The 11,396-nt window shown below is 38.5% G+C and overlaps 2 protein-coding genes across 5 annotated transcripts in view; both read right to left on the bottom strand.

The window, feature by feature from the left end:
• Positions 1 to 11,396, bottom strand: part of Vps13b (vacuolar protein sorting 13 homolog B) — a 529,582-nt gene that overhangs the window by 229,264 nt on the left and 288,922 nt on the right. The gene's annotated exons all lie outside the window — the stretch shown is intronic.
• Positions 44 to 2,488, bottom strand: LOC110334695 (lathosterol oxidase-like). The gene is made up of 2 exons (XM_029547953.1): positions 2,387 to 2,488; positions 44 to 1,401 (listed from the first exon to the last, which is right to left on the bottom strand). The coding sequence occupies exons 1-2, from the start codon at positions 2,486 to 2,488 to the stop codon at positions 613 to 615; spliced, it is 891 nt and encodes a 296-aa protein (XP_029403813.1). The 3' UTR covers positions 44 to 612.

Below are 11,396 nucleotides of genomic sequence, written 5' to 3'. Positions count from 1 at the left end.
AATAATCTCCTATCTGGACTGAATTATGGAAAAGCTGACATTAAAAAAAAATACCATTTATTTATTCATTTATTAAAATCTGATAATGCCCAGAGAGTAAGGTGCCTATGTATAGGAAGAAAGTACAATCTTATTACATCAGCCATTAAGCAAAACTTATCCACCGCCACTCACGTATCAGCCTGCTTGGACTGGTATTCCTATTTGAATGCAGTTCTCAGCACTGCAGTGGAGCCAGCCATCTTTAGGGTTTCCTGGTTAGTCTCAGTACTGTTAAGCACAATGGTACTTTTTTCCNTAATGAGTATGCATGGATTAAGGCAAAAGGACACAGACCAGCTTCTTGAGTGGCTTATTTTCTATCATATTTAAAGATGCTTCAGAGCTGTACAGGTCAGCTGGCTGAAAAGACAAGTTGTCCCTGGACCAATGTCGGACAATTAACCAAGAGATTACAATGCTCCCCGTGTCTTCCNGCTGTTTACTGTCAGGACCATCCCTCAGCATGACACTCGAGCAATGCTGATATTCAAATGGCACCACTTATTTGCTACGTATCTTGACTGTGTAGATTATTTTCTTATTTAAAATAGTTAATAATTGGGCAATAATCTACTTATTCTTTGTAAACTCTCCATTGCATACTTTTTTGCTTTTACAGCCNTTTTCTGCNAAGCTGTTAGATTCTTTTTCTGTCATGTTCTTCACGTAACTATGCGGTCCTTTCCCTTCAAAAGAGGAAGGATGTTTAAAAGAGCCTCCAATTCTATCCCACAATGTGAAATACTGTCCATAGTTATAGTCAAAGAACATGTGGTGGTCTGTGTGATGAGCGGACCNNTTAATAAATGGCCTTAAGATCTGGGGAACCCGAAAATCACCATCATGAATAGAAATTGTCCAGACATTAACCAAGACATATAAACCTAAGTAGACCACCTTGTGCAGTGGGAAGACAAAGGGGTATATATGGTAAGGCAGACTCTGAAGGAAGCCGTCCACAGGGTGGAAAGCATGACTTGCAAACGGCGTGGGGATCTTCCAAATATGATGTGGTTTATGTATGCGCTTGTAGACCAGTCTGTGGTGCAGGCCCCTATGAATCCGGTAGATCAACATGTCCGTGAAAAAGAGGAAGGATACCACGCTAACCATGAGATGAATCCAGCCATTTGGAAAGTCTCCGATGTCATCGTAGAGTTTGCTGTAACCCCTCAGCTCCAGCAGGAACAGTGAGACCGTGGGGATGCTGATCCAAGGCAAAGACTTGACAGTGAACACGATCTCCCGAGAGACTTGGTTCTTTAAAAAACGTACGGAGTGAAGAAGTAGTAGTCGGCCACACTGAGAACCAGGTCCATCGCAGCCCCTGGTATGTGACCCAATAAACAATGGTTGTGTCTGTCACTAGGAGGCAGGATGTACCATCAGATAAGGACGACAACTGAACCTGCCAGGCCCAACCGCTCCGTCAGCCGCCGATATGTTATATTTTATTTAACCATTAATTAGCTTGTAGACATGTGTTGCTTTCTATCATGAATAATGATGTTCTAAATATCCACATGTCTCTGAATGGACGTTTCCATTTTCTTTGCTTACATATTTAGAAATGGAATGGCTATGTTCCATGGCAAGACTTTAATCTTTCAAGGGGCTGTCAGTTTTCATTTGTTTCCTGGTGGCCTCAGTGTCTCCATCTCCTAGTCTACACTCCCCTGTGTTTAAAGCTGTGGCCAACCTAGTAGGTGTAGAGTGACAACTCATGGAGGTGCTAGTTTGCATTTCCCAAGTGCTAATTACTACACTGAGCATTGAGCCTTCCCCCAAGTGTTTAATCTTTCACATTTACAAGTTCAATGGAGAAAAGTCTGTTTGGATCCTTTGCCCAAATTCTATCTATTGCAAACTATGAGACTTGCAGACACATTTGCTTATTTTGTAACTGGTGTTACACTTTCTTAATGCTAATGAAGGCTTTTTGTTCATTTAATTTGCTTGTGCTTTTGGTGTTATAGAAATTGTTCTGGATGCAAATTGAGAGTGAAATTGAATAATGGCTTCAAGGAAGTCACTTGTGTTCATGTGCTAATGTGTTCTCCTGTAGTAAGGTTTATTTGCTTTTCAGCCATGCTTCTTACTGACCTCACAATGCTACCTTTTTGAAGATGAAGGTAAGATCAAAGTAGGATCTAGCTCTTTTAAAATTAATTATGTGTGTGTGTGTGTGTGTGTGTGTGTACACAACTGGAGGAAGTAGGCTTTTTCCTCCTACTCAGGTCTTCAGGCTTCTACCCTCTGAGCTTTCTCACCTCCTCCAAGGAAATCCTCTATTCCACTCCCATTCAGTGCTGAGTCTCTCAGATGTTAATAACTCACTTCATACCCTTTCCATTTCCTGCTCTGCCTGAGGCAGGTCTTCTCCAAATAATTGGAGGCAGCTGTGTAAGAGCCTCCACTTTCCTGCCTTCACTGCAAGCAAATGCATTGACCGTTTTTATTAGGGGTGTCCTTCTCTCATGAGGACTCAAGGAACTGCAGATTTGCTATCTCTTAAGTACTCAACTATGAGAGAATAAATGCATTCTGATCTCCTCCACACATGGTTTATTTGTTGAGAAATCTGAGCTGTGCTATCTTGATTATTGTGTGTTATATTAAAAAACTTCAAGTAATTTTGTGCAAATATGTTTTTCTCCATGTATCTTGGCTTTGGGATTTAATTAAGAAAGGTAATTTTAGAAATTAAAGTTTAAAGATACTTTAACAGAGCTTATTTGTTAACAAGAACATACTTGCCTCAGAGTAAAGCAATGAAAAGCCTGGTATGTCCAAGGTTTCACTAGGACAAACAGTCATTACATGTGGGAAAACTCTAGGTATGTTGGCATATGAGGCTGAAGCAGGAGAACTGTGAGTTTGTTCAGCCTAGAACACACATTGAGACCCTGCCTCAAACACTAACTGTGGAGAAACAGAACAGCTGCTCTTGGTTGTCAGTCTCAACAAGAAAGGCCTCCTTAGCCAAGGAAAGGAAGTGGCCAGTGACTTGAGGCATTGGTAGTTATTTTATTTTGATATGTAATGAAGCTCCCAGAGTACCTGTTAATTTGTACATTCCTAGAAGCATATTTTACAAATATCAATAATGGATTTTTAAGCCTGGTTACACCTACCAGGAAAATGATTGAACAACCATGCACCTCTTCCAACTATGGTTGTTTCTGGTATCTTCTTGTTCTTGGGCACTTTTAGAGAGACTAGCTACGCTCTCAGTCTAAATAAAATACTTTTAACAAAATAACTCAGTACTAAAAGCTATCTGACTCATAAAGATCTAATACTGCCTTCATTCTAAGGAATGGGTGATTTTAGAGGAAAAAAATATTGTTACCACATCAAAACAGAAGTACAGTTTTAAGCTAAAACAACCATTAGCTAGAGTTTTTTTTTTTTTTTTAAGTCCTATCAAACTTGTTCTGGCCACCAGACCTAGCCAACAGTGATCCTTTTCAATGGCTGTATCCATACACCCATAAAATGGGAGTTATAGGAAAGAGTTCATTTGTCATTTAGATCGAAAACTCTTGAAAACATGAGCTGTATTCACAACACTGGTAAAAAACAAACACAAACAAAAACACCAGCATGTCTGATGTATGGTGAGGAACAGAGGGCTGGATTTCTAAAACCTGTGACACCAGTGAACTATGGTTTATATCTCAAGTACATGGACACCCAAGTACGCATTGTACAGTTGTAGATACTTCCAATTCTTTATTTCTGCCTTAAGTTTTATCGTATATGCTTCTATCTTTACTGTCAGAATAAGCATGGTATAATTAAACAGGTGAATTCTTCACCTACAGATAATTCCACTAACTGAATCCATTATGGACTTATCTTGTAAGCTGGTCTAAGTACTTATAATGCAACTGGTCATTTAAAATACTTGGATTACAAGAGTAGAGAAGGAACCTCTCTTTTGAGCAGGTGAGGAGAAAGGAGTAATTAGAGTCTATGTGTTTGGTAGATTATGAATGTAAGAAAAAGACAAGGGCAGGCTGAAGGACATCAGGAGTGCTGAGGCAAGTCATGGAAAGCTTCTCTAAGAGCATAAGTGTAAATGTGTGAACATCGGGAAGAAAAAGCCTTTGCAAAGTTTTACCGGCAGCAATCAATCAGGCATCCTCAAGCAACAGCTGACAGGCCAAGGTAGACGAGGAGAGTTAGCCCTAGGCATTGAAGGACTAGGCTTGATCTTAGAAGCTTTCACAGCTGTCATCTAAATGACCAGCTTTCCACTGTGAGGCAGAGGAGCCGCTCAGGTGCCAAATTTTTGGAGGCAGGGTCTCCAGGTTTCTTATCAAGTCTTCGTGAGGTTAGCAGGAAAACTAAATGAGACTGGGAATATCTAATACTGGAAGCCTACCTGCCTGGAACACATGAGATCTGGCAGAAGCTCCTCACCACTATGTTTTCCCAGTGTGGCTTACGGTGCAAGACTGTGCACGCACACATACACAGACACACACAGACACACACACACACAGAGAATGAGTGGGACTGATTCATGTGCCTTCTCTTGGACTCTTTTTCTTTTGTTTGTTTGTTGTCCAACTGTAATGTACTTTTGTTTTATCTTATACTGTATTTTGTTATATTAAAAAACAAAGCGATATCTGTACTAACATAGTAAGAAGAGTTGATCTACTTTTAAAAGTACCTATCACTTTTTACTGGATTCCCAGTACTTTGAAGGTATACTAAGGAACTATGGGTGCAATTCTGAGATCTTCCTCAACAAGGGTGGTGGCAAGTAATAGAAAAAAAAACACTAGATGACAGCCTTATTGCCTCCACATGCATCTGTGCATGCATGTGCAGCCGTATAATGCAGACACAAATGCAAGGGAAAGAATGTCTATAATGAAACAGTAAAAATTACTCATTAGCACTTGACCCTTGAATCAACATAATTTGAATAGTTAGTATGTGTGATAAAACGCAAAGTCTACATCAAGCATTGCTGGACATCACAGAACAAAAGCTGTCCTGAAGAAATGTGGATGTGCATCTGAACCACTGGTTGCACCAGCGGAGCTTTCTATGGAAAATCTTATTTTTATTTGAAGGAATGACTATGGAAACTACTGTTATTTTTAATTGGTATTTCATAAACAATTTCTCCAAAGTGAACAAAACAAGCCTGCTACTTGAAGGAATATAGACAAATGGGACCTCAAAAAACTGCAAAGCTTCTGTACAGCAAAGGATGCTGTCTATAGGACAAACCGGGAAAGAACAGATTGGGCAAAGATCTTTACTAATCCTGCAACTGATACAGGGCTAATATCCAATATATACAAAGAACTCAAGCAGTTAGACTCCAGAGAACCAAATAACCCTATTAAAAAGTGGGGTACAGAGCTAAACAAAGAATTCTCAACTGAGGAATACTGAATCACTGAGAAGCACCTAAAAAATGTTCAAAATCCTTAGTCATCAGGGAAATGCAAATCAAAACAACCCTGAGATTCCATCTTACACCAGTCAGAACGGCTAAGATCAAAAACTCAAGTGACAGCAGATGCTGGCAAGGATGTGTAGAAAGAGGAACACACCTCCATTGTTATGTGATTGCAAGCTGGTACAACCACTCTGGAAATCAGTCTGGCGGTTCCTTAGAAAATTGGACATAGTACTACCTGAGGACCCAGCAATACCACTCCTGTGCATACACCCAAAAGATGCTCCAACATGTAATAAGGACACATGCTCCACTATAAATAGTAGTTTTATTTATAATAGCCAGAAGCTGGAAAGAACCCTGATGTCCCTCAACAGAGGAATGGATACAGAAAATGTGGTACATCTACACAATGGAGTAATACTCAGCTATTAAAAACAATGAATTCATGAAATTCTTAGACAAATGGATGGAACTAGAAAATATCATCCTGAGTGAGGTAACCCAATCACAAAAGAACACACATGGTTTGCAGTTACTGATAAGTCGATATTAGCCTAGAATCTTGGAATACTCATGTTATAATTCACAAACCACATGAAACTCAAGAAGAACAAAGACCAAAGTATGGTACTTCCATCCTTCTTAGAAAGGGAAACAAAATAACCATGGAAGGAATTACAGAGACAAAGTGTAGAGCATTGACTGAAGGAAAGACCATCCAGAGACTGTCCACCTGGAGATCCATCCCATATATAGTCACCAAACCCAGACATTATTGTAGATGTCAACAAGTGCTTGCTGACAGTAGCCTTATAAAGTTGTCTCCTGAGAAGCTCTGCCAGTGCCTGACAAATACAGAGGTGGAGGCTCACCTTCAACCATTGGACTGAGAACAGGATCCCCAATGAAGTAGCTAGACAAAGGACCCAAGGAGCTGAAGGGGTTTGCAGCCCTATAGGAGGAACAACAATATGAACCAACTAATAACCCCAGAGCTCCCAGTGACTAAACCACCAACCAAAGAGTACACATAGTGGGACTCATGGCTCCAGCTGCATTTGTAGAAGAGGATGGCCTTGTCAATCATAAATGGGAAGAGAGCCTCTTGGTCCTGTGAAGGCTCTATGCCGCAGTGTAGGGTAATGCCAAGACCAGGGGAATGGGTGGTTTGGAGAAGAGGGGCAGGGGATAGGGGGTTTTCAGAGGGGAAACCAGGAAAGGGAATAACATTTGAAATGTAAATAAAGAAAATATCTAATAAAAAATAAAAAAAAGGACTTTATTGTAAAAGCGAACATATTCTTACTCTCTCATTGTGAATGTTTCCTTCTACAATAAAGGCATTTTCTATGTTGATCCATGGTAATTTTCTACAAAAAGATACAAGGATTTTTTACAATGAGGTTTAGGTAGACACTATTTTAAAAGTGAAGAAAATATATGTAGTTATTGACCAGGTGTATGCTTATAAAAACAGAAAATAAAGTTTGTTTTTTTCACCAATATAAGCTTCACTTCTAAAAGGTGATGGAGTGATTACATATGTGTGTGTGTGTGTATACGTGTATATATACATATATATACTCATGCTGATGAGGATGTGGAGCAAGGGGATCACTCCTCCATTGTTGGTGGGAGTGCAAACTTGTATAGTCACTATGGGACTCAATATAGTGATTCCTCCGAAAAGTAGGAATCATTCTTCCTCAAGACCGAGCCATACTGCTCTTGCGCATATACCCAAGACACTTCATCCAATCACAGGAATGAAGTAATCACTATGTCTCTTACTTCACTGTGTTCATAGCAGTCTAATTTATAATAGTCAAAAACTGGAAACAACCTTGTTATCCCTCAGCTGAAGAATGAATAAAGAAAAAGTGGTACATTTATATAATGTGATATTACTCAGCTGTTAAAAGTGACATCGTGAAAATTTCAGGCAAATGTATAGAATGAGAAAATATTATCCTGAGTGAGATAACACATATCCAGAAAGACAAATATATATCCAACTCTAAGTGGACATTAGCTTTTAAGCTATAATGTACTGACCCAGAGAGATTTGGAAAAGAAGAGACTCTAGGAGAATACGTAAGACTCCCTAACAAGGAAAAACACCAAAGATTTGCAGGTGAACTGGTGTTGGTAAGGACAGCTGTGTGAAGGATTAAAAAAAAAAAAATGGATCAAAGGCCTTAGTGTAAGGTTTGAGACTATGAAATTGTTAAGAGAAAAAAATCAGGGAAATATCAAAAAACCTTTCAAGACATAAGCATAGACAAGGACTTTCTGTAAAAGATTTGTGCCACTTTAGAAATAATGCCAACAGCACAAGTGCAGCAAAGAACACACGAGAAAAAATGGCCTACAGGACTGCAGACTGTCTTTATTACTTTCAGTCCAATAGAGAAATAGTATGTAGATTATATACTTAAAGTTAAAAATTAAATTATTGATTGGGTAATCAATAGATGGGCTAATAAAATGATAAAATAGTTCTCAAAAGATGTAGGATGCTGTCTGTAGGCAGGTGAGGTCAGGTGAAAGTTAAGGCTAGAGCCTGTGATTGGGAAATGGAAAAAGAAGGCAGGGCTGAAAGTTTTAGAGAGAGCTGGAAGGAGAAGGGGATGGAGAGAAGATGGAGGAAGAAGAAGAACCAGATCCACGTGGCTGGAAATAGCCACAGGTAGCTTGGATATCATAGAAAATAATGTAGGGGACATTTGTCCAACCCACGTGTGCAGCTTGTATCAATTATTAATTGAGTTCTTTGTGTGGGCATTTTGGGGGTTGAGGATTTGCTGTTACAAATCATAAATCTAGAGTTTTTCATTTATGGGGTTTAGAGCCAGTGGTAGCCAGGCTAGCCACAGGGGACAGATGGCATGGGAGTGCAGAACCATTAGGTGGCAGGCTAACAGGAGGAACCTGGGAAGACCTAGCTAGGCGTGTGCTCCCCATGGGGTGGTGAAACTGCTGTCAGGGCTGTGCAGTCGGACATATCTTGGATTATTCTTTAATAATTACATGCTACAAAAAGATGAAGTGCAAGTTCTAATAAGCTGAGAAATGCAAATAAAACTGAGTTTATATATCTCATACTAGTAAGGGTGGCAGCCATTAAAAAGTCAAAGGACAGAAATGATGATGAGGATGTAAACTACTCCTGCCACTGCGGATCTCAGTCTGGAACTCATCTCCCATGGGGCCCACCTAGGACATTCCTGGACATTTACACAGCAGTCTAAGTTATACAGAGATGCCTGCACATCAGTTCTTTTTGTTTCATTATCCACAACAGCTAAACAACCTAGGGCTCAGTTAACATAGGCATAAATGGAAAAAAAATATGGTATATGCATATAACAGAATCTTTTCAACCATACATTGCTTACAAGAAAATGTATAAAATTAGAGATAATCGTGTTAGACAAACTAAGTTTGACAATGTTGCATGTTTATTCTCAACTCTAGCTTCTAAATTTTCTATAAGCACAGAAATTTCTAAATGTATGTATGTGTCCATAAAAGTAGGAGTGAAGCTCTGTAATGAGAGAGGGAAGGCACAAGAGGAGAAGAGGGTTCTGAGGATGGCATAGACTCAATGTACATTACATGTGTGTATGAAAATGTTCTCATGAAACCAGGAAGTTCCATGTATAATAGTTACATGTCAGCTAAAATATTATTAGTGATGAAGAGAAACTAAGTTAAAAGTAAAAAAAAGGAACAAAGGAGGGAGGGAGGATGGATGGACAGATGGATAGATGAACTACAATTGATGTACAGATAGATGTACAGAGTTATCAAGTGACCCAGGTACATTTCAAAAATAAATGAAAGCATGTTTACACAAAGACATGCACGACTATTCATAGTAGTTCCATTAATAATAGCAGAGAGGATCATCAATTGATGAATTTATAAAAAAATCCCAGAAAACAAATATCTGGGGTATTTATCGCTATAACAGAGATAAAAAAGAGATTAAGTACTGGTACCAGCTAGAATATAGTGAATAATATAAAGATTGTGTCAAGTTGAAGATGTGTAATGTATGAAATTTCAGAATAGGTCAATATGCAGAAGAAAGAAGTATACTTGTGTTGCCCAAGGATGAGAAATTTGGGAAATGACGACTAATGAGTAAGAGGTTTCCAGACTGTAGTATTACTACACAATTCTAAATACAACTAGATGCCACAAAATGAAGACTTTTAATTGTCACCTGCTAAAATAGAGTACCAAAACAGATTAAAATGATACTATTGATTAAAATGATACTATTTCTTAAGGCTTACCAAATACAGTAGAACATTTTATTAAATTTTAAGGCAATATGAATCTTTATTTTTGATTTAGGAAATACATTTACTTTTTTTATAGAAAGTAGTCATTTTCCATTTAAAAGTTTATTATTAAAATTTATCCTCTTTCTTAACTCTTACTGAATGTGTTGGAAGACAATCTCTTTCCTGCATACAGTGGCACACTATGATCCCTCTGGATCACACACTATGATCCCTCTGGATCACACACTATGATCCCTCTGGATCACACACTATGATCCCTCTGGATCACACACTATGATCCCTCTGACCTCTGACCTCAGCTCACTGATCTCTCCCTCCTGCCCCATCCTTTCCCAAACCCATGTGTGTGTGTGTGTGTGTATGTGTGTGTGTATATCTGTAACTATGTGTATAAAATTATAATTAAAAAAGAGGAGGTCATGGTTGGGGAGGGAGGACGGAAAGTAGAGAAGTGGGGAAAGTTGGTAGGAGTGATGTAGATGTAGTGCTCATGAATGAAGCTCTCAAAAAGCAAAGTGAACAAATACTGCTAATAATAATTTCAAGAAATATGAAAAATACAAAAAAGATCATAGTATCATACCCCACCATACAATGAACACGACTTATGAAGGGCTTATAATTAAACACTTCACATTGGCAAAGAGGAATTATAAAGTACAAACAGGATGATGGAGGGTCCAAAAGAAATGATGTCTCCATTGCTTGCTTACAGTAAGTAAACAGTGAAGGCTACAGTCAGTCCACAGGTGGTTATGTATGCCATCATTAGGAATGCAAATGGAAACACAGAAAGAAGCAGCTCGCAGATATCAAAGTGGCAAACTGAACAGCACTAGGTGGGAGAGTAGCTTAAGCTACTTTACATAGTTGATCAGGATGCTCTTAATTACTGATGTTTATGGCATTTATTCAGGGACAACAACATGTACTATAGAGCACATTACTCACTTTGACTTAACAAATAGCTTTGGTATCATATGTATTTTTCATGACTTTAAAGGAATGTCATCTTCCATTTTATTAGCCTGTATCTCTCTAATGCTCTAAATAGTATACAAAAAATCTTAATGGTGAACCTTTTAAAACTAGTATTGTAATAAAATAATGTAACAGTAGATTTTTTCTTAGCGTCTGAACTATTTCTTATAATGTCCTATACACTGATATGATTAAGAACTTTACACTAATTATTAGGTTCATTTTATTATGATATAAAAATGATCTGATTTACTTCTTTAAATATCTGCATGAATTAAAATGTTAACTTTATCTACCCGCTATATCAGGGTCCCTTCAGCAGAATCTTGCTGCCATGTGCATTAGTACCTGGGTTTGGTGGCTGATCATGGGATGGATTCCTGGATGGGGTAGTCTCTGGATAGTCCATCCTTTCATCTTAGCTCCAGACATTGTCTCTGTACCTATATCCTTTCATGGGTATTTTGTTCCTTATTCTAAGGAGGAATGAAGTATTCACACGATGGTTATCCTTCTTGGTTTTCTTGTGTTTTGCAAGATGTATCTTGGGTATTCTAAGTTTCTGGGCTAATATCCGCTTATCAGTGAGTGCATATCTAGTGACTTCTTTTGTGATTGGGTTACCT

The sequence above is a fragment of the Mus pahari genome, chromosome 17 (assembly GCF_900095145.1).
Source record: "Mus pahari chromosome 17, PAHARI_EIJ_v1.1, whole genome shotgun sequence".
NCBI lineage: Eukaryota > Metazoa > Chordata > Mammalia > Rodentia > Muridae > Mus > Mus pahari.
Note: the sequence above shows the minus strand (reverse complement) of the source record. Positions and strands in the feature narration are given on the sequence as shown.